This window comes from Crotalus tigris, unplaced genomic scaffold (assembly GCF_016545835.1).
Source record: "Crotalus tigris isolate CLP2741 ecotype Arizona unplaced genomic scaffold, ASM1654583v1 scf7180000019137.2069052, whole genome shotgun sequence".
Taxonomy (NCBI): Eukaryota; Metazoa; Chordata; class Lepidosauria; order Squamata; family Viperidae; genus Crotalus; species Crotalus tigris.
In genome coordinates this window covers 1,144,324-1,171,354 of record NW_024097395.1, presented here as the reverse complement: position 1 = coordinate 1,171,354, position 27,031 = coordinate 1,144,324, and the positions used below count along the sequence as shown (strand labels likewise).

The window sequence follows — 27,031 nt, the reverse complement described above, 5'->3', positions numbered from 1 at the left end:
AGAAACTGCATCTCCAGTTTATTTCTTTTATTAGACTGCTGATTAATAACAGAAATCCATATTCCAGAGAAAAAATAAAATCTGCTAAAAAGGTAAGACACACAAATAATACACACATTCATGTTTACAGTATATCTAAAGGGTTGCAAATGAGATAAAATATAAAGTCTGCCCACATTTGGTGGTTTGTGGTTCCTGCCTCTGGCGTTTCTCCATTTTAACTAGAGAATCTTTTTCAAGGTGGCAGCTGAGGAGGCCATGTCCATCTACATCTCAGTTATTAAATTATCTAAAGCTTTCCCATGTTAGGCAATTTATTATTTTAGCTGCTAAAATAACGTAGTAAGAAGTTCCTTATTTTTAAGCTTGAGATTCCATCCCATAAATAAGTGGAAAAAAACCCTATCTCTGGGAAGCATTTGATTAGCCGTTTAGTAATACAACCAAAAGACCTAGACCAGTAGTGGCGAACCTATGGCACGGGTGCCAGAGGCAGCACTCAGAGCCCTCTCTGTGGGCACACTTGCCCTTGCCCCAGTCCTAGGCCTTCAGCTGGGTTTTATAAAACCTTTTCACTTTAGGCCTCCACCACCGTGTGCAAAAAAAAAAAAAAGGTTCAATCAGTCAATTTCACCTTCTCGCGGGAAAAAAAAAGATCTTGCAAAGTTGGAATTGATTGATTGAACTTTTTAGTCCCACCCAGTCTGCTGTTACCACCACAGCCATGCCCACCCAATGGGCCATACCCACCCAATGGGCCACACCCACCCAATGGGCTACACCCACCTGGCACTCAACGATGTATAAGTGGGTTTTGGGTTGCAGTTTGGGCACTCAGTCTCTAAAAGGTTCATCATCATTGACCTAGACATACAGCTTAGTCCTTGACTTACGACAATTGATCCCAAATTTTCTGTTGGTAAGCAAGACAAAAATTCAGTTTTGTCCCCTTTTACAACCTTTTTTTCACATTTGTTAAGGGAATCACTGCAGTTGTTAAGTGAATCTGGCTTCCCCATTGACTTTGTTTCAGGTCGCAATAGGTGATCATTATGCAACTGTCATAAATACATGCCAGTTGTCAAGCATCCTTATTTTGATCCCATGACCGTGAGGATGCTGCAATGGTCATAATGCGAAAAATGGTCATGTCGCTTTTTTCAGTGCCATTGTAACTTCAAATGGTTATTAAACGAATGTTTGTAAGTTGAGGGCTACTTGTACATGTAAATTCGTCTACCATCCAAATGCTCAAACGTCAAAATAAGACATCTGCAAATGTTCCAGACTAGCAACACAATTTTATTTGTAAACATTTATGTTACATGTTCCAATAAGTTAACTGAATTCCAGCATTTGTACATTTCACTGTATATGGTCAAAGTTGGGTTAGGAACATGGTTGTTACTGTCCCATGTTTTAAAACCTTCCAAAATACAAGCAGCATTAAAAACAGGAAATACAAAGAAAAGTAACAGGATTATTGAAAGAAAGAATTTAGCTGAGGGAAGAAGAAATTGTATACACACATACATATATATAAAAGAATCATTGAAATAAAACACATTCTGGAGAAACTCACAGAGCAAGTCCAATAAAAATATTATTTCTGGATGTCTCGTTTACTCTAAATTCAAAAAGCAGATTACATCTTAATAATGAAGCACAAAGACAAACCATGAAATGTTATGGCCTAAAATACTACTAACTTGATTCTGGACAAGTAAAAGCTGCTGAAAAAAAGAAAAAAACAAAAACAAAACCCCGAACCAATAAAAAAAATTAATGGATCCCACAGATGTTAAAATTTTGCTTTTGTTCACAGTATATTTAAATCATCATTCAAAAAACCCTAAAATATAGCATATGCACACATAAAAAAACCCCGAAACGACAAATTAAGGCTCTGCTTTGTATCTCTGTTTTCTGTTACAGAATCACCCACCCAGGACCCCTTGCAATATAGCCATTATTCACCATTCAGTATCTCCTTCATATCTAGTTTAAGTGTTACCTTTCTGGCTTGTCAGGCCTTGCGTAACTGCATCCAAAAAGGTAGCTGGCCTACCAGTAGTTTTATGGAAGCTTTAAGGTTAGTTTTAGGACTAAAAAAAAAAAAAAAAAAAGGAAATGCATTATCTGACATCCGGGAATCAAATAAAAAGCCTGAATCAAGGTGATATGGGAATCTCAGCCCATCTCTTGGATAGCTCTGAAATTTGAATCTTTTCTGGTGAATTTCTAGGTACAGATGTCCATTCTGCATTTAAGGAAAACAGGACGACAACATGGCCGCCATTCCTGGCCCACCCTTGAAAATTCAAATATGTGGGAAATCCACTAGTATGTCAATATACAAACATATATGGGGCGTGGGAAAGTGCCTGAATTTTGTTATAGTGTGGGGAGTGGTTGGGTTGGGGGCAACTGAATCTTCTACACATTAAAGGAGAGCATCTGTAAGTTCAGGGTTGAAGTGAAGGGTCTTTGGTGCTCTCTGAGTTTGCTTGTTTTCTTGCAGACGTTTCATTATCTAAACTGGGTAACAGCATCAGTTACCTAGTTTGAGTAATGAAATGTCTGTAAAAAAACAAGCAAGCTCAGACAGCAATGAAGACCCCCTCACTTTCACACATTGTAACTGTAGATTGAAACTGAAAGCAGCATTTTTTTAGAGTGGCAAAGAGGGTTCACAGGAGCCTTGAAGGAGGGCAGTTGAGAGCAGGCAAGTCACAAAAGACGGTTGTAATCGAATCTGAAAGGAACCCCAATCTTGGCTCTTTTGTCACACGAAAAATTGCCCCGAGTATCATAGTAGCTGGGGGACGTGTGTGTGTGTGTGTGTGTGTGTGTGTGTGTGTGTGAGAGAGAGAGAGAGAGAGAGAGAGAGAGAGAGAGAATTGCTCCTCTTAGAATAATTCTCATGCAAAATAATTACAACAGATACCCCTTATTCCTTATATTTTTGCCTTGTGTAATTGCAATACCCAAGTCAATTATTCGAGCAGACCAAATTATTTTGGACAAACTATGCTAGCTGCCAACTTATCCAATATTTAAAAGAGTAGCTTGATAAACATTTAGTACTTGCTGATATCTAGTTATTTCCATGAGAGGGTCTTCGGCCTGAAGATTTCGATATAATAAGCTGCTATTTATGCCCAGAAATGAGCCTGCTTCCTAATGGTGCCCCTTCCAAAACAATTTGGCTTCCCAATATAACTGGACAATAACTGGCTTTTGAACTGCAATCAATCTTCATATTTATCCTCTTCCTATTTTTTCCTTGTTGGTTTGAAGGCTCTTTAGTAACAGCTGTGGTATGTGAAGTGCTGGCATGGTAGGTGATAAATTACATTTTTAGGTGAAGCTGTGTGTTAAGTATAAATATTAAAGCCCTATGCGAATATAAAGAGAGAAAGGAGGGTAAAAGATGCTGAGAAAGGAGAAAAAATTGATAAAACAGAGCTCTTTATACAAATTTGTCTACCCCTGTTCTTCAGAAGAATAGAACCAGAACTGGTGAATAGAAATAGAAGGGGATTACTGGTGTGTGTGTGTGTGTGTGTGTGTGTGTGTGTGTGTGTGTGTGTGAGAGAGAGAGAGAGAGAGAGAGAGAGAGAGAGAGAGAGAGAGAGAGATGGGGGGGGGGGAATGAAACAATATCAACAACCTAAGTTTTAATGGACAGCAAATCCTTTTTTAAAAAAACAAAAACAAACAAAAAAAATTCCTGCTATATCCTCCTGGAATGTCAAATGTGCTCTGTAAATTCTTGGTCCCACAAACATCCCCACCATTCAAACCTGCTGATTTGCATTAAAAAGAAAGAAAGAAAGAAAGAAAGAAAGAAAGAAAGAAAGAAAGAAAGAAAGAAAGAAAGAAAGAAAGAAAGAAAAAGAACCAGTGAAAGAAACTAGCCATGTTTCCTGCAAGTCCTGGATCATCCACTTTAGGTCACAATGATTTTAGGAAACAATTCCAATTCCTAACTTCTTTACAGCTGCATTTTTAGACTCTGCAACCGCTGAGAAGATCCTGAAATTAGCAGAACTGCACTGCAGAATGTGTTATCTACCCTACGAAACTACCCTTAAGTATTAAACAACACTGTGCACGTTTCTCTTGCCCTTCTAGGAAGGGAACACTGATAAACTCTAGAAAGACTCCAGCACGAATCATTTCCATTAACTTTTTAAATTATGAACAAACCACTTCAACTGCTGGGGCCATACGATAAAACGTCCCCCTGCATCTAATTCCCCTGAAACAAGTGAAAACCGTATAGAAAGGCAACCTATGGGCAGTTTGTTCAGGATCATTAGGAAATTCTCCAGAGGGTTATCCTCAAAGATTCCCAATTCTGTATCACACTTGCCTTCCTTTTAAACACCTTGCTATTATAGTTCTAGTATCCCCAGTTATCTGCCTATTCCTACACGGTAGGTAAATTTTTTCTCGAGTTTGGCCATTTGCTTGAGGGTCTCGGTTACCCCTGAACAGAATTCACTGAAAACTCTTCCTACGTAGCCTTCGACAACATGGAAAATCGTTATCACATCTGCAAACGTTTTCTGGACCCCATCCACAGTCAAAGGAGCTGTCGTGTACACGATATTTTTCAAGAAAGACCTTTTCACCTAGCGATTTTCCAAGCTGCCCGATGGGAGTGCGCTCAAAAACCCAAGGGAACAGACTCAAAATTTCCAAGTCCAGCTTTTGGGATCCTTGTTGCTGCTTCCCAAAGACAAAATTCTACACAGGATGATGAATTCACACAAAGGGAGGACTATGGGTTGAAATCCATTACGTGTAAAAACTTTTGTATAGCTAACTCTACAATGATGTGCCGGTGGGAGAAGATTTTTCGTTAGAAAGGAGACATTAATTAAATCTCTTAAATGTTTTCCCATGAGGCATCTGCAGATGTTTACAAAATTTAAGATTAAAACCCAGTACAAAATAGCATCAATCTTTTGAAGCCGAAATCTTCCCACCCTCGTTTTTATCAGGTAGTTAATAGACTAGGTTGGCAATAGTCCCTTGTACTGCTAGTCCTCAAGAGTGTTGCCGGAATCACGGACAGCTATGGAGCATTATTTGGGTGTAATTTGTGCCTTTCTAACATCAAAAACTGTTTCAACTGTTCCGTATTATTGTAATACAAAAGAACCAGGCAAATTTAAGGTCAGCATTGCTTATATATAAAACTGCTATTATCCCTTGCGACAGCATAGAAATTCAGTGATCAAGAAGCTTACGAAGGGGACTGTCTGTTAAAAAAAGAAAAAGATTGATTGTCTTGAGTTAAGAGACAGGCCAACAACTAACAAAAGCTTTTTTTTTTTTTTTTTTTATGGCAGAACATGCAAGAAATGGGGAGACTAAATGCCTCTTCCTCCTAACTCTTCCCCACTGAAATGTAACATTACACACTTTATTAACATCTTCACTGCAGGGGAACGTACTGTGATAGCATCACAAGTTTCAGAAGATTGGCACTGTGAGTTGAATGCAGTTGGTTACCACGAGTCCAAAGGCAAGTTGTGAACGCCATGCTATTTTAGGTGTTCTGGGGGCACGGCTGCAATTAGGACCGAGGAAGGAGACCGTCCACTCCATTCCGATAACACGCCATCCTTAAACATGAGATTCTTGGCGGGCAGCGGAACCCCAGCGTCAGCAGAAGTTGGATGAGAAAGTAAACTCGACGCAGAAGAAGAAAAACTGGCCTCTGAAAGCAACTCCATGGTTGAAATGTTTTCCTAAATGAGAAGAAGGGCACAGGGTTCAAATAGGATTCCAGTCTGACCACAGGTAGTCCTCAACATACAACCATTGGTTTAATGACCGTTCAAAGTTACAACAGCACTGAAAAAAGTGACTTATGACAGTTTTTCCCACTTATGACCGTTGCAACATTCCCCCCATGGTCATGGGGTCAAAATTTGGGTGTTTGGTAATTGGTTCATATCTAGGACAGTTGCAAAGTCCCGGGGTCACGTGATCATCTTCTGTGACCTGACGAGCCAAGTCAATGGGGAAGCCAGATTCACTTAACAACTACTGTTACTAACTTCACAACTGCAGTGATTTCACGTAACAACGGCGGCAAGAAAGATTGTGAAATGGGGCAAAACTCACTTTAAGAACTGTCTCACTTAGCAGCAGAAATTTTGGGCTGAATTGTGGTCAGAATTAAGGAGAAACTTCCTGACAGTTAGAACAATTAACCAGTGGAACAACCTGCCTCCAGAAGCGGTGAAATTTGTCCGAAATGGTATAGGGTTTCCTGCCTGAGCAGGGGGTTGGGCTAGAGGACCTCCAAGGTCCCTTCCAACTTATTATTATTATTATTAATTATTATTATACATAGATTTATTAACTATTTCTCTATTTTGATAATGAAAGGATTCATCACAGTGAATTAAGGTCTTTCTCAAGCCCCTCTTCTATTCTTTTGCTGAATTCCCAAGAGCCAAGGTTGCCTTGTAGGGTACCGTAGGGCCTATATCTGGCATCTGTACTGGGATTCCTTTGCTGTCCAAGGATTCAACAGTTGGCTCAATTACATGATTATGCAACTTTGGTAGAAGGGGAGGGAGGGGACGGATTTCTAAAAACAAAGAGGGGCAAAACCACAAACTGCTTTCATCTGAAGTCAAACTATCAATGAAGAGTTTAATGAAGAGGAGGATGAGGGGGGGACATGATAGCAGTGTTCCAATGTCTCAGGGGCTGCCACAAAGAAGAGGGAGTCAAGCTATTCTCCAAAGCGCCTGAAGGCAGGACAAGAAACAATGGATGGAAACTAATCAAGAAGAGAAGCAACCTAGAACTAAGGAGAAAATTCCTGACAGTTAGAACAATTAACCAGTGGAACAACCTGCCTCCAGAAGTGGTGAATGCTCCAACACTGGAAGTTTTTAAGAAGAGACTGGACAGCCATTTGTCTGAAATGGTATAGGGTTTCCTGCCTGAGCAGGGGGTTGGACTAGATGACCTCCAAGATCCCTTCCAACTTTATTATTATTGTTATTATTATTATTATTAATAATCATTGCACAGTCAGCCAGATGTTAAGACTGGATTTGGCATTTTTGTCTACCTATTGAGTCCTTCCCAAGGACCTGGGATCGGCAGATATGGATGTTTGATGTTACTACAGATATCGTCGCAGGATGGAAGCAGTTCCTAGTAAGGCCGCCTTTTGCAATTGACTAATGGCGAATTTGTCAATGCCGTTGTTGTTGTTGTTATTATTACTACATGTTTAATTCTTCATTCAGTCCACAGATTCTTGGAGATCACATCCACCCACTTCTGCATATGCCAGTATTTCGGATGTTTGCCCAATGCACTTGTAAAGGTTTCCTTGTCAGTTCTGTCCATCTGCTCATCTCCGTTTCTTGGCCGAGGGAGCCAGCGTTTGTCCAAAGACAATTTCTGTGGTCATGTGGTCAGCGTGTCTAAACGCAAAGGCAACTATGCTAGCTGCCCAGCTTCTTTAGCTGTTCCCACAGGGATCCCCTGATCAATGGTACTGAAGCCCACCCAGAAGTACAAAAGACCATGAGATACATGCTCCCGTTTCAGCTCCTGACAAAGACTCTTGCCCAGATGCAAATCCTGAACAGAAATTTGTAAACAGCCCAGAGTGGCTGGGAGTTGATCAGCTTATAAATAAATGAATAGGTTATTAGTACGTTTACCTGGAATGAATGAACAAAACTAAGGACCTGCAGGGAAAGTTTTCTGCTGGAATGTAACAGTTTTTGAAGGCTGCCAAAAGACAACAGAGAAAGTGACAAGTCATGTACAGGATCTGATAACCAAACACTAATTTCCTTTATTTTTCTTTGGTATACTCCATCAAAGCCTCACCTCTCTCTGCTGCATAATCCATGGCTGGCAATCTTCCGACAGACTTTTCGGTTGAGGTCTGAGCTGAACAGTGGGATTCCGAAGCTCAGTTCCAGGGGAACCCACTCCAGTTCTGTGGTAGGAACTAAAAAGATACCTAAGAAAGGACGAAGTGGAAGGGACTTCAGTTGCCAACGTGTATTACTTTTTAAACACTTGTGAATTTAGATCCCTTCAAATTACATTGCTAGTAATGGGTGACTACTGCACTATAGTATGCAATAATGATCATTTCCTCTTGTATCTACAAGAGGTTGAACTGCTTATGCCAAGCAATAAACTCCACTCAAATGAACACACAGTGGAAAAACAGCAATCAAGAGAGTTGTCTCTTTTTCTTCAGGGATGTTCATCAATAACCATCAGCACCACCATTAGTGCAGCTGAGCAAATCTGAAAAGGACTGCAGCTGCATTTTCTGATTATATCCCCAAAACAGCATATAGGAAACACCCCTCAAAGCCGATTTACAATACCATTCTCTGTATTCAGAAAGTTTATCGCAGAGGATAAAAATAAAAATAATTTATCCTCTGTGCTTTTTTTTGCTATAGAGGTAGTCCTCAACTTGCGACCACAATTGAGCCCAAGTTGCTAAGTGAGACATTTGCTAAATGAATTTTGCCCCATTTTGCCAGAGTCGTGAAGTGAGTCACTGCAGTTGCTAAGTTAGTAGCACAGTTGTTAAGTGAATCTGGCTTCCCCACTGATTTGGCTTGTCAGGAGGTCTCAAAAGGTGATCACACAAGATCCCAGAACACAGCAACCGTCATAAATGTGAGACAGTTGCCCAGTGTCTGAATTTTGATCACATGACCATGGGGGTGTTGCAACAGTCGTAACTGTGAAAAATGGTCCTAAGTCACTTTTTTCAGTTTAATTTTGAGTGGTCACTGAAAGAACTGTTGTAAGTCGAGGACTACCTGTACAATGTGGCCCTTCCTTCTCCTGTCGCTTGTTCTGCCACAAAGCCCAACCAATCAACGAGCGGAATTCCTGCTTCTCATTACAGGTTACCCAGAGACTGCAGAGGACAGCATGGACTATTGTGTGACGCCATTTTAGGTCTTCCATCTCCTAATAATAAAATCTGCTCCATTTTGATAGAGATTACCTTCTGGGCTTTGTTTAGCAGCGGGATCTACATAAGGCTCTTCAATGACCATTTCAAAGGACTCTGTACTTCCGTTTACATCTGAGTCCAGGGCAAGCTCTGGCTCACCTGAAGAGGAAAATAAATACTTAAATTATAAACATAATCTACCTTGGATCAAAAATTGTCCATGACGGCATTCCTATTCCTGAAATCAATCGCTGGATAACCTTGAGCCGCACTGCAATGGTTAACAGGGATAAGACCCAGAAAAGCAGAAAGATTTGATATAAATACAAAAAGCAGGCTAGTTAGAGCTACATTCTTCCCTATAACGACATATGGATGTGAGAGTTGGACACCAAGAACGACTGAAAAAGAATGGACGCCTTTGAACTGTGATGCTGAGGTAAATTATTGCATATATTACTTAAATTATAAACACAATCTACCTTGGATGAAAAATTGTCCATGACAGCATTCCTATTCCTGAAATCAATAACTGATAACCTTGAACTGCACTGCAGTGGTTAGCAGGGATAAGATCCGGAAAAGCAGAAAGATTGATATAATTACAAAAAGAAGGCTAGTTAGAGCTACATTCTTCCCTATAACGACATATGGATGTGAGAGTTGGACATCAAGAACGACTGAAGAAGAATGGACACCTTTGAACTGTGATGCTGAGGTAAATTATGGCATATATTATGGGCAGCCTAAGGAACCAACAGAGGTGCTGAATCGTATAAAATCAGAAACATCACTAGAAGCCAAAATTGCAAGACTATTTCTGATTTACTTTGGATATGTTGTGCGTGCAAATTCATTGAAGAAGTCAATGATGCTAGGAATGGTTAGTGGAACAAGAAGGGGCAAGCAAAGAACCTGCTGGCTTGATAACATCAAAACTGACACAAAGATGGACACCCAACAACTGAAAGAAGCTTTGCTTGGCAGGTTAGGATGGAGAGCCCTTGCCTGTAAAGTCATCAAGAATTGGATATGATTGAATGGTTAAAACAATATACACATGAACTGCATTTACTGTAACTAAAGGCTATGAATGTAAGGTTCTGGAATATGTTTCTTAGCTGCATACGTCTTAACGAATGCAGAAGAATCTTGCTACCCCCTTCTGATGTCTTTCCACACTTGCAAGAATGCACACAAATTTAAATTAAAAAACAAACAAACGAAACCTACTAATTTGACAACCCAGGACCAACCTTTTTCGTCAGACGCATCGCTCAGCTTCCTCTTTACAGGGTGACTGAAAGGGTTCAACATGGTGATGTAGCCACAGAAGTGCTGGAGATCCATCTTTTCCCTCAACATCTTCAGTGCTTTATGAACACCCATGTTAAGACGAGAAAAATCTAGACATAACCCCCCCCCACAAAAAAGTGTACATTAAATCAGTTTACTAAATTAAACCACGGACAATAACAGGAGGACATAAAAAAAGATTTGGAGAATTATTGAAATGTTGACATAATGTCCAGTTTGGGATTTGATATGCTCATATTTGGGATTTCTGTTTTCATTTTGTTCAGCTTACAGTATTTTCTTTGGAAAAGAAAATGTGCAATCAAAACTTTTAATGAAAAAATGATTACTGATGGTGAGCAGGTTTTCCTGTCAGAATACAATCCTTTGCAGAAGTCTCTAGACTTCTGTCTAAAGTCTCTAGACTTCTTTTTATAGAAGTCTAAGACTGCTTCCTAGAAACATGAATCAAGAAGTGATAGAAACAAATTTTATCTTGATTTAATGACATATGAACTATTAATAAATAATTCCACCTTACCACCTTGCTGTTCTGCTTCATCAAGTGGAAATGGAATATGGACAGTTTCTCCCACGCCGTATATGCCGTGTCCCTAAATGCCAAGGGAAGAGGTAAGATACAAAATCCGCATCTTTCTGACAACTTTCGGTTTTGCGTTTTCCAAGTTGCCTCAATTGTTTTGTGATTTTGGAATATTGGTAAGAGTTGTTGGGGTTAAGACTGGGGATATCTAGGCACAATCTCTCTGTGAGCATAAAATTTTCAAGGAGCCTGGGCCTGTCATACTCTCTCAGCACTATTTTACAAAGTGGTTGTCAGGACAAAAGACAAATAGGATAGGAATGTTTGGTCTTTTATGTGGGACGGAAAATTCCATCATTAAGCAAGGCGGTTGTGAAGTGAGTTGGATCCAATTTTACAACCTCTTTTGCTATTGTGAATCCCCATGGTCATTAAGTGAATCCCCAGGTTGTGAAGTGAAATCTGACTTTCCCCTACTGACTTTACTTGTTGGCAGCTGGCTAGGAAAGTCACAAATGGGGATCACGTGACCGTGGGATACTGCAACCATCTGAAGTATGTGCTAGTTGCCAAGTTCCCAAATTTTGACCATGTAATTGTGGGAATGCAGCAATGGTCATGTATGAGGACTGGTTATAAACCACTTTTTTCAATGCCATTCCAACTTTGAATGATCATTAAATAAATGGCCATAAGTTGAGGATTACCTGTACAAATGAAATAAATATTTGTTTGTATACTGGTTTATAGCCATTTTTAAGATCCAGCACTTCTAGATATCCTTTCCTGCAGCTGCTGAGCACCAAGACCTGTTCTAAAACTAATGCTATATTTAGTCATCCCAAGTGTGAAGGCTTGTGAGTTCAACTCCAGTAGAGCTTCACACAATAACATCTAGCTACCAACATCTGAGAGTTCCCAATTAGGACAAAAACCACTCATGCAGCACCTCCTGGTGGTCAATGTCATGTAAAACAATGTGATGCGGGTTTTTTAATCCATTGAAAATTACATTTTGTGGAAGAGATTGTATTGGCTGAGTTGATATAATTTGTATCTAAACCAACACACCTGGAAGGTTACTCTTTGTATCCTATGATAACAAACACTGACCAGGAATTCTAATAAGCTACACTTAAATGAACAGCCTACCCGCCATTTTCTGCCTATTCATCTTTCTGCTTCTACCCTGGCAATTTTTTTTAAAATCAAAACTTTATTTAGTCTATTTTTTATACAACTTTGTACCTGAATCAGGACAGCAGAATGGGTTAAAGCATCATTCAGCATAGTAAGCACATTTGAAGTGGGGACTACTCCTGGATCGTGACCCCAAGATGTTATTAATAAGCGGTCATAGCCCTGGGAATCAAATGCAAAGAGACAAATTAAGAGCCAATTAACAAGATATTTCCATCTACAATAGTGTTATTCAGTATCTGTATTTTTCCGCAAGTTTTGCCATTAAAATTTTACTCGGTTCTCTTTTCAGTCTGGTCATCTGGCTTAAATCCTTTTCTGTTTGTTGGGAGAGAAAATATGCAAAATTTGATCTGTATTTATTTAATGCATACTTTTTCAAGTAATAGATTTGTTAATGCCATATTTATAATTGGCCTGGGCACAGTCTTTGGTGGAAAGGCTTAATATAATAATATAGTAAGCACCTTTGTTTTTGTAGTTAATTTGTTATCAATAAATCAATTTGTTATGCAGATGTCAAGAATTGAGTGATATAAAAAATTAGAGGTATATAGTCCAGACAACAGGAGAGTGTCTTAGCTTTTGTTACAAATGTGTCACTGGATCTCAATTTATGGCTTATGCAAGAAAAAAAATAATATTTAGAATGTATTGGACTCCATTACATATGGATGTAAAAGGACTGTCAAAAACAGCACTTTATTGGAGATATTTTAAGGATCATGCTTCTTTAAAACATGTATTTTTACAATGTCCTCTATTTAACAGGTTTTGGGAAAAAGTAGTTGACTATGCGACAGAAGCTAAAATTCTTAGAGGATAATATTTTCTTGAACTGCATACCTAATACATGGAATTTGACAACTGGACAGTGTAAATGAATTCTCCATGGTCAAAAAACTGAAACTGTAGCACTGGAAAAATAAATGTATGTCTCCCCTTCATTCAATGATGACTTGATTGCACTTGCCACTTAGGAACTTATGAATTTATATTTCTTGACATATTATTTCATTTTATTATATAACATTTTTATGTTTTTTCCCACTCTTTGACAATGAATGTGTCATTATCACTATTAGCTTTGTGTTTTGCCTTTTTCTTTTTATTAATTAAAAAGCAATACAAATAAATCTAAAATGTTGTATATTACCTAATAAACCCACTAAAGAGTCTGATTCAGCCCATTTCAAAGTTCTCTAAATGCAGTGTTTTCTAGATTCTTATTTTGCCAAATGATAATGGCTTAATTATATTGATTTATCCCTGGAATCATCTGCCTTCTACCATGAATCAGAAGCCCCCTAGATTTAAAGCATCAATAACTTCTCAAAGGGGTGCCAAATATTTTGAATTCCAAACAGGTCATTTTGGTAAGGAGTAAGGGAGTTAAGTAAGAATTAAGAAGAGCCCATTTTCAGCTCAAAAGGGGTTGATTTGGAAACACTTTCACAGTTACCATAAAGGAGAATATTTATAGCTCAGGGCTGCACTGATGACTTTATCTAGTTTGGAGAATGAAACATCTGCAAGAAAACAACCAAGCTCAGAGTTGTTTCAAACTTTCACAGTTTCGCTCCACATGCAATTATCGATGAGCTGTTCTGAAGGTGAGGCCCAACTTCAGAATAATGCCATTACAGAAGACTCTCGGTCCCTGAAAAGTGTGGAACACCTACCTGAAATATATCTGGAAGTTTTCGAAGTCTTGTGCCTTTAGATAATAACAGGGATGGAGGCCCCTGTCCAGTTATGTGATAAATATAGAGCTTGAACCATACAGAACTAACTTCTGGAATAGCTGGCCCAATATGCTGTGAAAAAATAAAAAAGTCAGAATGAAAGCACACAGGGAAGCTAATTCTGCTCAGCAAGAAAAAGAAAGTCACTTCCCATTAGCATTTGCAGTAGTTCTCAGAAAATTTTAGTTTTTTTAAAAAAATGTTAATTATAAGATAAAAATACAAAAAAGAAAAGTTAGAAAGGGGAAGGAAGGGAGGGAGGGAGGGAGGGAGGGAGGGAGGGAGGAAGGAAGGAAGGAAAGATGTAGAGAGAGAAAAAACAAAAAGAAGTGACTTCCAACATTTTTCAGTGCAGTAGAATACAAAAAAGTTACAACCTCAACCTTATGCTTTACATTTCTAAACATTTCAAGCCATTTCTATAACAACAAAACCATTCTAATAATCAACACCTAAAATCAAAGTTTTATTTTTTTCCCCAATTCAAAGCAAAAAAAAAACCACAAAAAAACAGAAGTGGTTTCCAAGTAGAAACTAGATAAGATTCTTCTCTGGGATTAAAACAGTCAATTTCACCATCTCTTGACAACTGCATCACCTTTAACATCCAATCTTCCATTGTATTAGTCCTACATTCTGTTTTATTTTCAGGACGACTCTTGGAACTGTTATCTATTAAAGAACACAAACTATGCTCTTTTTGAAAAAAAATATTAGACACTACTTATGTATTTATTATGAGAGACCTTTTAGTATCTTTTGGGTGATTTTTTTTCCCTGCTTGGAAGCCCTAATAAGATTTTTTTTTAAGTGTGCATGTTTTTTAAAAATAGAAACAATCGCAGACCTTTATAAATGGCTATGAAAGTTGTTGGGGATTCTTTTTAAAAAGCCAGGATAGGTCTTTAAATAAATACATAATTAAAAAAATGGCAAGGTCAAGCTACAAGTACAGCACAACAAAACACAACACTACGTAAGTTTCATGAAACTCTGAACAGGTTGAAAAACAAAACACTTTTTAAATTTAGGTAGCATTGTGTTGTTCTGTATTTGTAGCTTGACCTTGCCATTTTTTTATATTATGTATTTATTTAAAGCAGTGGTTCTCAACCTTTTTAATGCCGCGACCCCCAACCGGTCGTAAGTTGAGGACTACCCAACTGGTCGTAACTTGAGGACTACCCAACCTGTCGCAAGTCGAGAACTTTCCCTGCCCGGGAGCGCCGCACATGCGTGGTGCCGCCTCCTGCGCTGGCCGAGGCGTAGCTGGCAAGCGGCAGAGACGGAGCAGGGCGACCACCGGTTGGGCCACCAGCTGGCCTAGCCCAAGGGAGGTAAGGCACCCGCCGGGCCCCACACGCGCCAGCAACCCTCCCTGCGCCCGCTGGCCTCCCACCCCTGGCCTTACATTTTTAGTAGTTGCTCAGCAGGAAGGGGTGGAAACTTCCAGACAGCTCGCCTTCGCTGCAAACAACTTGCAGCACCGTTTGCAGAATGGGACTTTTGGCGGGCTCAGCAGGGCAGAAACAGCCTGGACAATTCCTATTGGCTTTTGAAAAGCCAATAGAATAAAAGGGAGTAGCACAGCTAAGGAAAAGGGGGAAAAAATGGCGGACTGCGTTGTTTGGCGACCCCCGTGAAATGGTCGTTCGACCCCAAATGGGGTCCCGACCCACAGGTTGAGAACCGCTGATTTAAAGGATCTTGCTTACCTGGGGGGTGCAGCTGCTGGTAGGTCGAATTTCATTGGTGAGGGGTGCCATGGAGACAAGCAGTGTGTAGTTTTTGTTCAAAACTCTACTGCAGGTGGCAGGATCCAAGCCAAGCAAGCTTTCGCAGCGTAGTAAATCCAGAGGGAAACCTACATTAACAATGCCAAAGACACTTGGAATACAGAGAGCAAACGAACATATATACATACAAGTGAAAGGGGCAGAGGAAAAGGGGAAGGAAAAATATAGATTTAGATGGTCTCTCTTCCTCGGGATTTAAGTACTTGGTTTTTTTTAAAAGAACACCCCTAGGGAGGTTTGAAATGGGTTAAGGAGATTTCTTGGTGAACAGATTGCAGGTAGTGAAATTTGCCCCATTTTACGACCATTCCTGCTATAATTAAGTGAACCACTGCAGTTGTTAAATTAGTGACAATTGTTAAGTGAATCTGGCTTCCCCATTGAGCTTCTTGTCAGAAGGTCGCACAAGGTGATCACATGATCCCGGGACACTAAAACTGAATGTGAGTCTGTTGGCAAGCATCTGAATTTTGATCATGGGGAAATGCTGCAATGGATATAAGGATGAAAAACGATCGTAAGTCCCTTTTTTTCCAATGCTGTTGTAACTTTGAACGGTCACCAAATGAACTGTTGTAAGTCGAGGACTCCCTGTCTAAATTCTTAGGCCCTTTTTTGCTTTCCCAAAAGTGCTTGAGAAGTTTATTATCATTATTTCTCGTTGTATAAAACATTTTCAATTTCCTTTACAAAAAGAAAGGGGAGGCAGGGTTAAGTATAAAAAGCAACACTTAACAAAAACATCTGTGCTAAAGAAAACACAGCACCCCACCCAAACACACACACACACACACACACACAAAACAACAATATCATAATAGTTCCTATATTAATCCGAACACATTTTGAACAATTAGTTGTTTATGAAGGAAGATGCCAACATATAGTTTTTAGCTCCTATAACAGGATATCTTAACTTTAGCAACTTTAAGATGTTTGGACTTCAATTCCCAGCATGGAATTCTGTGAGTTGAAGTCCACACATCTTAAAAGTTGCTATGGTTTAAAAAAGCTGACCCATAGACTGAGCACTAAACTGCAAGGGAGTAATAACAGTAGTTATTTCTATCAACACAGTATGGTTTGGCTTATTTTCTCTAATAGTAGAGAGGTACCCTCATTGTGGGATAGCCTCACAGAGGGAACAAGACCACAGAATTTCCATTTGAACAACACATTCATGGAATAATAAATGTTGCCAAGAAACAAGTAGAAATTAAAATGGGATTTTTATACCTCCCAATATTTTGAGGAGTTGACTATTATTGCTATTGAAAATCTCATTTTCAGATAGGAATAGACTAATATGCTGTTTTAATAATGGGCTCCATTCATGTATCATAAATTGTTTCGTATTGCTCTGGTACATTTTTTTCCAATAAAATATGGATAACTTGCTGCTCAGTAAATGGCAACAACTTGGGTACACAGTGTTTGGGATTCTTAAATAATTGTCCTGTGATTCAGTTCTCTGCAGATATTCTTTTTAAGGAAAAAATAATATTTTTTAAAATACTCTCTGTGTCCTTGAGGAACACCCATCCTCACCACCAAGGAAAAGGCCAGTGATTTATGCCCTTTTTTTGTCTGGAAAAGTTCAAGTCTATTTTGTCCTACTTTTAAGTTCAAAAATATATAAAGGAAATACTTTTGGCAGGGCAAATTTGAGGAACTTTGAGGAAGTTTGTATGTGGTCTGTAGGTTGGTGTCTTTAGTAATAATTAAAGAAAATCCACACGTCTCTTCTTTTTAAACAGAACATCAGAATTTAGTGGACCAAGTTCCTTGGTTTTCTTAAAGCAAAGAGCCCATCATCTTCTTTGTAATTTAAGAAACTGATAAGACAGTCAAAACTCAAAAATTAAATCCCTAAGACACATTATGTTTCTCGAGAAGCATAAATGAGCTGTGTAAAACCCACTGGGTAATCAACTGGATACTACATAAAAAAGGTTTTTTTAACCCAGTGTTGTGGATACAGCAACAGCTGAAGCCTTGTTTAAGCAATCCTTTAGCCTGAAATAACAATTTGCTATGTTTTTCTCCTTCTTCAATTAATATAAGAAATTTTATTTACCAATGACACTAACTGGAAGTGGGCAGTTGCATCAACTTATTTCTACAAACAGTTTTTAACTGTACCCTTTCCTAGAGTTTTCATTAGATCAGCTAGATCTAGGACGTTATGTATAAAAGAAGAAAAGGGCAAATAAAACAATATCCTTACTAAAAAGAAATTAATTAAACAGACATAAAAAGTATCCAGCCTTTGGGCTCTCATGTGGTGCTTGGTAGACAACTGTCTTGGCATCCTCAATGTTCATGTTCATACTGATTGTTTAAAAGATTATTCTACTTTTTTCAAAGAAAGAAGTCAAGGCCTCAAACCAGCCTCAAACATTCTCTTTAATTCTAGGAAGCCTTTTGGATCTAACACATCCCAAAAAGTAAAGTTAAAAAAAATAAATAAGAGGACTACGGTCCAGGGACTTATTTGCAAATAATCATACCAACAAAAAATGAGAAATAAGCTAAAATGGTACAGACTACAAAAGGGATAGATGGGCAAGTAAGCAACTTTATTAACCCAAAAGGACAGAGAGACCTAATCTAGACTTGGCAGCAAAAAATATGGAACACCAACATTGATAAAAATTGCAAGTGTGAGGTGGATAATGGTGGCTGGCTGAGGAATTCTGGGAGTTGAAGTCCACAAGTCTTAAAGTTGCTAAGTTTGAAAACTCCTGGTTTAGCCTCTAGACCAGTGTTTCTCAACCTTGACAATTTTAAGGCATTTGGACTTCAACTCCCAGAATTCCACAGCCAGCAATGCTGGCTGTGGAATTCTGGGAGTTGAAGTCCACATGCCTTAAAATTGTCAAGGTTGAGAAACACTGCTCTAGACTCCTTATCGTCTGTGTTGCTCTTCTCTGCATTCTTTCCAGGGTCTCAGCCTCTTTTTTTGCACCATGAAAAATCCTAGTTGGGGATTGCAATTTACTCTTAAAAATAAATATAGTTCACAGAATATTTCCACAAACATCTTGCTGCCAGTAGAAATGCTTTCAGATAATATTTGGACAAACCCTAATCTAAACTTTATGAAAGTGTAGATACAGTATCTGGTTGATTTTGTTTCTACGTCACTGTGCTTGAATTCTTTTCTGGCCTTAGATACATTCCACTCCTCCTGCAATTTTAATGCCACACAAAAATTAATCTTTAGAAGAGAAGAACCATAACCAGCAATTTTCTGCTCCCAAATGATATATCACGTATTTGGAACGGAGTTGCCTGACAAGAAAGGAAGCACCAAGCATATAAAATAGCAGCTTTCTATTAAAACAGATGTTTTTCACTGTACCATTACTGGGTTGCTCAACTTGCGAAACCTGAGTCACGAGGTCCTTATTGTGTCTCAGAAACAGGATAGTGTTTCTCAGGGTAAGTGCGTGATCAAAGTATCTTTGAGCTTCACCCTCTCCTGTACTCTGAACCTAAATAAGAGAAGACAAATATGGACTGTCTACACAAATGCGGTTGCCACAGCAAATTGAATTAAAGTATTACACAACATGCCCAACTCAGGGATTATGAATGTCACAGCTGCTTTGACACGTTAAAGAAAAAATAATATCTATTACATTCACAGCTATTATATTCCTACCGTGTTTCCCCGAAAATAGAAAGGAGCTGGTAGGGACCTTGGAGGTCTTCTAGTCCAGCCCCCTGCTCAAGCAGGAGAACCTATACCATCTGAGACAAGTGATTGTCCAGTCTCTTCTTAAAAATCTCCAGTGTTGGAGCACCCAAGATTTCTGGAGGCAAGCTGTTCCACTGGTTAATTGTCCTCACTGTCAGGAAGTTTCTCCTTAATTCCAGGTTGCTTCTCTCTTTGGTCAGTTTCCAACCATTGTTTCTCGTCCTTCCCTCTGGTGCTCTGGTGAACAAAGTGACCCCCTCTTCCTTGTGGCATTCCCTCAAATACTGGAATACTATGTCTCCCCTATTTCTTTTTTTCTTTAGACTAACCAAACCCAACTCCTGCAACCGTTCTTCATATGTTTTAGTCTCCAGGCCTTTGATCATCTTAGTTGCTCCTCTTTGAATTTTTCCCAAACTCTCAACATCTTTTTTGTGATATGGCGACCAAAACTGGCTGCAGTATTCCAGGTGTGGTTTTACTAGGATTTTATAAAGCGGTACTAATACTTCGCATGATCTTTATTCTGTAATGTAATGTAATGTAATATAATAATTAGGTCTTATATTAATTTTTGCTCCAAAAGACACATTAGGTCTTATTTTCTGGTTAGGTCTTATTTTGGGGGAAATACGGTACTAAGATAAAATAAGATTTTATTGTCATTTTTTTTTTACTGTGGGTACAACGGCACACATCAAAAATGAAATTTAGATGCCTGCTCTCAAAGTGAAACACATACATGTCACACACCTAAACATACTATATACAACACATGTATAGACCCACACCCTTACATATACACAACAAATAAATATTAAATCCTGTCCATCTTGAATATATAACGGAAGGAGGAAGCTTGAGAGTTCACAAGGTTAATGCCGCATGGAATGAAACTACGGCTGAATATAGGCATACATCTATCTGGCTGACAATCTAAACTGGGGCTTATTTTTGGGGTGGGGCTTATATTATGAGTGTCCTGAAATATCATGCTCAGGCTTGTCTTATTTTCAGGGAAACATGGTAGTACTAGGGTAACCTGTACCATATGAAAATGGAAGGCAAAATTCAGTACTTAATGCTGCTAGATCCATTTTTATAGGTTAGCTTTAGGTGCATATAAATATATTTATGCTGCAACAGTTGCGTGAAAAACGGTCATAAGTCACTTTTTTCAGCGCTGTTGTAACTTTAAACCAGTGGTTCTCAACCTTTTTAATGCCGCGACCCCCAACCGGTCATAAGTCGAGGACTACTCAACCGGTTGTAAGTCGAGGACTACTCAACTGGTGCAGCACCATTTGCAGAATGGGACTTTTGGCGGGCTCAGCAGGGCAGAGACAGCCTGGACAATTCCTATTGGCTTTTGAAAGCAATAGAATTAGACTCTATTCAAGAGAGTCTATTCTATTGGCTTTCAAAAGCCAATAGAATAAAAGGGAGTAGCACAGCTAAGGAAAAGGGGAAAAAAATGGCGGATTGCGTTGTTTGGCGACCCCCGTGAAATGGTCGTTCGACCCCAAATGGGGTCCCGACCCACAGGTTGAGAACCACTGCTTTAAACAGTCATTAAATAAATGATTGTAAGTCAAGGACTATATTTAACGAGCAAAGCTTCTTCGTATTTTTTCCTAGCAATTCAATTATCAAGAGTTTCATTTATGATTGATATAAAAAGAGCCATATCATGAAAGTAAATGGGGGTGTATGAGTGGGATAGGGTGGAGGGAGAAGAGGGGCAATGTTGTTCCTCCAGGCCTGCAAACTGGATCCAGCACCTCAAACAGCTTTCTATAATCTTAGAAACTTTCCCAACGTTTTGCTTTTGTCCAGCAGGGAAAGAAACAAAGATCATGGTATGAGCTTTGGATTTTGAAGAATGGCATATATGCTGTAACTAGAAAGCCTTTAATGCAAGACCGTAGTCCTGTAACATTCTGATTACTGCCACAAGAATTATGCTGCGTAAAACAGGGGTCAGTTGTTTTTACCTTTTCAAGTTCTACCAGAAAACTGTCCAGTGACTCATCTGACAGTTTTCCTACTTCGAACATGGTGACGGCATGACTTTTCAAATTCTGCAAGACAAAATACATTGCTACTAATTTTCAGATATAATTCAAGATTAAAAAGCGCTGCGAAAAAGAACGTATATAAAAAACGCCTCTTGAATGTCTTTTGTGAAAATCAGGGCTTTAAAACAGACTTTTACCCATGATTCCATTTAAAAATAAAAATAATCCAAGAACATTTTAGTCTGTTGAGTTCACTCAGATGAGCACGCCAACTTACCGGTGAAAGATTCCCCATCATTAAAAAGGCAGTCAGAGTTGAATCAAAGAGGAATGCTATCCTCTTCGTGTGTACGGTAGACAGGCTTAAGCTGTTCACGCTGGCTGTGTCACCTTGGGAAGCAAAACAAAATCAAACTGGTCAAAATGGAATTCTACTAATCAGAATTGCCTATCCTACTAATGGACTCGCCACCTAGTTGGGATGGGGTCAAACAGTGTGACCGACAGCTTGCAAAACTGAGCGAGCCACCCTCTTCTGCCCTCACCCACCTGCCATTTGGATATGCTCTAAATCAGCTGATGTGCTATGATGTCACTGTAAGGTTTGTATTATTCTTGCGATTAAAGTCTGAAATATCACAGATATCACTCAATTTACAACCATTCACTCAGTGACTGTCTGAAGTTGCAAAGGCAGTGGAAAGTGACTTATGATTGGTCCTCATACTTAAGACTATTACAGCAACCCCATGGTCATGTGTTCAAAATACAGGCACATGGGCAACATTTGAAGCCTCCTGGTGGGGTCACGTGAGCTTCATCTGTGAGCTTCTCAGCCAGCTTCTGACAAGCAAAGCCTTAATAACAGCTCAACAACCATGTGTTTCACTTAACGTCTTCAGTGATTCAGTTAACAACCATGGCAAAAAGGTCATAGACCTCAACTCACTTAACAGCCCTCTTGCTTAGTGATGGAAATTCTGGTCCCAACTGTGGTCATAACTTGAGGACGACCTGTAATAATGCTTCAGCACCAAACATGCTGCTGAATTAAGGCCTTAAGTATCTCAGCATATCTAACAGCTATTGGCTCAGGTGCTCTGAAATACAAACAGGCTGCGAAAAATATCAAGGCAAGAAATTTAATTGATAGGAAATCTTGAGTTTCACAATCTTGGTATCTGTGAGCAATTCTAACGATATTACGCAGTAGAGAAACTACACTAAGTGTTATTTTGTTTGGGCAGGATGCCTTGAATAACCTAACAAACTCCCACAGAAACCACATAAAAATTTCCTTCGGCTTCCAGCCGGAGATGAGACAAGACACACCCTTCCTACAGAGTTCTACAAATGTAGTGTAGTCTAGCCTGAGATAAGGATGTAGTCTTCACCTTAAAAGAATACAAGGAGATTCATCCACAAAATATAATCCATTGCTGATTTTTTCCTCTCTCAATTGGTGGCTCCCCCTTCACTGCAAGTGGGCATGTTAGGTTTTTCCATGTTTAATGCTTCCTGCATGCAGAGACTAGCACGTTTGAAACAAATCCTTGCCAACTCCTGAATCGGTACATGAGAGGCACTGGATGGTACGAACTGCAACTAACAGTCAGCACCTAACTGCTCACCTTGATCATCTTGACTGTTGGTATCTGTATCGGTGGCAGAAGAGCCAGCCTCTTGTACAGGACTCCTGCTTTCCCCACCGTCCCAGGATAACAGCATCTTCTGTGGGTCCAACATTGTCCTAACAAGGGGAAAACGTGTCATGGGAAGAGTTTCATAGGGTCGGATCAAAAGACTACCTAATCTGCAGTCTTGTAAATCAAGCATCTGCCTCCTGAGGAGTCTACAGACAGGATCTGAGGACAACAGATCCCTCCCACTACGGTGCCCTAGCAACTGATCTGAATATCTGAGGCTGTGACACTGGGTGGAGCGGTCATCTCAAAATAGCATACCATTCTTGAAGTCCATAGGCTCTCAAGCAAAGATTTGAGTTACATTTTTAGGCTTTACAGTCCAACATTCACTACTCAAGCTTCCGGCTTACCATCACTGAACCCAGATTAAATTAGAATTCTCAGGGAATTGGCTTTAATCAGTGAAAAAGAAACCTTGATTTATTTTGTGAAGTGACTCTGACTCCTGTATTGTAACATGAATTTGGAAATGGAAAGATTTAAAGGTGCCGTTTCTTTGTGATAATTAAGTGGCAACATTTGTAGCTGTGTGTTTAGAAAGTTTAATGAGGCTCCACTGAATTCAAAGGCTTTTTATTCATAGATGTGAGTAGGATTAGACCCTGCACTGTATTGAAATTGCACTTGCTAATCAGCAGAGAGAACTTTACTAGGAGTTTGCAAAGGTCACAGGCCCCTTAAAAAAGAAAACCCTTTTATATGCCCAAGGGACAAAATTTGATGCTGCTGCAATGCAATCCATGAGGGCCTGTGATATTTTCCTTGCTATGTTTTACCATAAAATTGCAGTGTGTTAGCCAAGTTTTTCTTTAAAGGGGCAGTTCCTTATTTTTCACATTACCCAACATTTCATTAGATTCTTGATATTAGGTCTTGGACAACTAGCACGAGAATATAGGTAGTCTTCTACTTATGACCACAACTGAGCTCAAAACTTCCGTTGCTAAGCGGGGCAGTTCTTAAGTGAATGTTGGCCCATTTTACGTCTTTTCTTGCCAGAGTTGGTAAGTGAATCACTGCAGTTGTTAACTTAGTAACACGGCTGTTAAGTGAAATGGGCTTCCCCATTGACTTTGCTAGTCAGAAGGCAGCAAAAGGGGGTCACGTGACACCGCGACACTGCAGCTGTCATAAATGTGAATCAGTTGCCAAGCATCTGAATTCTGATCACCTGACGATGGGGGTATTGCAACGGTTGTTAAGTGTGAAAACGGTCATAAGTCACTTTCAGTGTCATTGTAACTTTGAACGGAAGCTAGAAGAGCGGTTGTAAGTCGAGGACTACTTGTATTTGAATTGAGAGCATTTAAAAAAAAAAAAACTCAGATAGAAGTATTTGCCACAAAAGACAAGATTGGCTCCCTGCTATGTTCCTTCTGCAGGCAGGCACCAATATTTTAATTCAGGCAAGGGGGCCTTGGATGGCTCGCTGGGTTTTCAGTTGATAAAGTGGCAAAGAGGGAGAGAAAGAAAGAGAGAGATGCCATATTGGGTATTTGTTGCTTAGCACAGGCTTTTTAACCTTTTCACCCATTGTACCAGTTTTAGGATATGGCAATATCCGAGTACCACCAGTCGCCTAGCAAGGTGTCAAAAACTTGATGACAAAAGAAAAATGGCACTGAAAAAAGTGCCCCCCAAGCCACAGCTGAGCAAGGCATCTGCCTGCCCACCCGGCGGCGCTCTTCCTCCTGTCCGAGGTTTTCATTGTTGTGAGCATTTCTGTTGAGGATTGGCAGCAGAAGTGGGGTGGTTGCAGCAGGTTTTGGTCACTTCACATGACCTTGGGACACTGTGACTGTCATAAATATGAATCAGTTGCCAAGCATCTGAATGTAAATCACAAGACCTGGAGATGCTGCAACATTCCAGCTTCTGCTGAGCCCAGTGCTTCTTCTGGGCTAAGCAGAAGCACCAAGATCAGTGTTGCTTTCCAGCTGAGTGGTGCTTCTTCAGGGTTCAGCAGAAGCACCATTATCAGCGCCGAGCTCCAGCTGGAGACTGGCGCTGATCTTGGCACTTCCATTGAGCCCTGACAGTCCCGAAGAAGCGTCGATCAGCTGGAAAGCGGCACTGATCCTGGCGCTTCTGCTGAGCCCTGACAACCCTGCAGCTCCAGCCATCTCTCGCTCAGGCTTGTGCGGTGCTGCCACCGGTTCAGCTCATTCCCCTCCCCCGTTACTTTTCTAGGATGGTCGCGTACCACCTGCAAGGTGCCAATGTACCACGGGTGGTACCCGTACCACTGGTGGAAAAGCCCTGGCTTAGCACATGCCGTAATTATACTTCAATGGCATTACTACTTTTATCAGCTAGTTTGTGGGCTGCCTTGAACATCATCTACTGATCTGTTGGTGGAAAAGCAAAATGTCAGTCCACCTTTTAGAAATACGTTGATTCCAAAAAGTACAATAGTTTTTAGAAGAATATTTTAAAAATACATTGATTCCAAAAAGTACAACAGTTTTTGGAAAAATGTAAAGGTATCTCACCTGACTGCAATTTAAGGCAACTGTGTCCTTTTCTGGGATCACAGCCAGGGGATCCTGTGCAATCCAGGGGAAAGATATAACTAATTTTACAAGTTGGAAATGAGAGCTACTTTTCTATCCCCAGGTTTCCTGAAGCAGCTTTTTGCAACACATTTATGTAATCTCATATACATAATCCTCTATGCTGGTGTTTCTCAACCTTAGCAACTTTAAGACACCTGGACTTCACCTCCTAGAATTCTCCTGCCATGCTGGGCTGGAGAATTCTGGGATTTGAAGTCCAGATGTTTTAAATTTGCCAAGTTAAGAAGCTTTGCTCTACGCATATTACTATTATCTACTATGATTCTTCAGGACAGCATTTGGATAAATGCTGAAATAAATACAGAGTAAAACTGAGGTAGGAAGCTGAGGAAATTGTACTTTCAGTAGAAAATTGTACTTTAATACTTACTTTAGCCTGTTTATTGAGGGAACGTTCCGCCATGATGAATGAAGATTATCCAGGTTTATTACTTGACCCTTTTTATGGGCAAACCCTAGCCGGCAATACATGGAAACAGCATTCTGAAAAAAAAAAATTCTTTTAATCAGCATGCTGTATTTCTGTTTAATAATTTTGAGAAAGAGAAATAGAGAAGTTGAGCAACAGAACACTTAATCTTTTCTCTTATACCATAAAATGGAATTGAAGCCTACCTTCACAAGCGACAAATCAATCTCTAGGACATTTGCTAGCTGAAAATATATAAAATAAGTAAGGATTATTGATAATTGTGTTCATTTACATTAGCTCCGTTAAAAATGTCACACTTAGTGCCTACCATATAAAAGAGCCAATGACTGAATTATACAGTGTTTTCTTGGAATATTTAACAACATTTCATCATGGTGAAATAAAAGCAACCAATGAACTCATCGGCCTGGTCAACTGCTTAGTGTTCTAATACTAATTGTAAATACATTTCAAGTGCTTAGCAGACTCAGATATCAATACACTCCACAATGATAAATCTGTATCACCTTATGGAAAATGCATTCTTATACTATTTCACAATCTTAGCAGCTTTTGTGCATTTGGAACACAGCCACAGTTTAGCAGCACAATATATACTTCGGAATCTAAAGCTCCTTGGCCTAAAGTTTGACTGATAATCTGATCCAGCGTAAATCAGCTTTATTTGTTAATATGAAGGCAGATCTCAGATGAGAAAGTTGAAGTATTTTCAGCGCTACAATACATTTCACAGTCATTTCAAGGATTTATTACGGGAGTTAATAATGCTTTCTATTGGAAAATGTTTTCCATTAGTACAAAAGGGGGGGGGGGAGGGAGAAGCAAATTCTTCTGGTTATTTTTCCAATTTAGCACAGCAACCTTACATTATCAGCTCTGTTAACAGATTGAACGGGAGGTGATCGTGATGGCAGGAGGCTGAGGAATGGCTCCTCATGGGAATGGTGAGACAAAATGGCTGAGACCTGTCCTTTCTTCCAACCTTCAATATTCATCCCCAAGCAAGGTCATTACCCCCTTGGTGGTCT

General features: G+C 39.6%; 1 protein-coding gene across 2 annotated transcripts in view; it reads right to left on the bottom strand.

The window, feature by feature from the left end:
* Positions 1-1,281: 1,281 nt before the first annotated feature.
* Positions 1,282-27,031, bottom strand: part of FAM91A1 (family with sequence similarity 91 member A1) — a 41,280-nt gene continuing 15,530 nt past the window's right edge. For both annotated transcript variants that reach the window (XM_039359796.1, XM_039359798.1), the window contains exons 10-24: positions 26,186-26,224; positions 25,941-26,053; positions 22,920-23,038; positions 21,566-21,678; positions 21,265-21,351; positions 18,932-19,064; positions 15,487-15,635; positions 13,709-13,843; positions 12,075-12,188; positions 10,824-10,896; positions 10,243-10,392; positions 9,038-9,145; positions 7,885-8,020; positions 7,713-7,782; positions 1,282-5,765 (exon numbers count right to left, since the gene is read on the bottom strand). In XM_039359796.1, the coding sequence (XP_039215730.1) occupies positions 5,559-5,765; positions 7,713-7,782; positions 7,885-8,020; positions 9,038-9,145; positions 10,243-10,392; positions 10,824-10,896; positions 12,075-12,188; positions 13,709-13,843; positions 15,487-15,635; positions 18,932-19,064; positions 21,265-21,351; positions 21,566-21,678; positions 22,920-23,038; positions 25,941-26,053; positions 26,186-26,224 (1,746 nt within the window). In that variant the 3' untranslated portion in view covers positions 1,282-5,558. The remainder of the gene's footprint in view (positions 5,766-7,712; positions 7,783-7,884; positions 8,021-9,037; positions 9,146-10,242; positions 10,393-10,823; positions 10,897-12,074; positions 12,189-13,708; positions 13,844-15,486; positions 15,636-18,931; positions 19,065-21,264; positions 21,352-21,565; positions 21,679-22,919; positions 23,039-25,940; positions 26,054-26,185; positions 26,225-27,031) is intronic.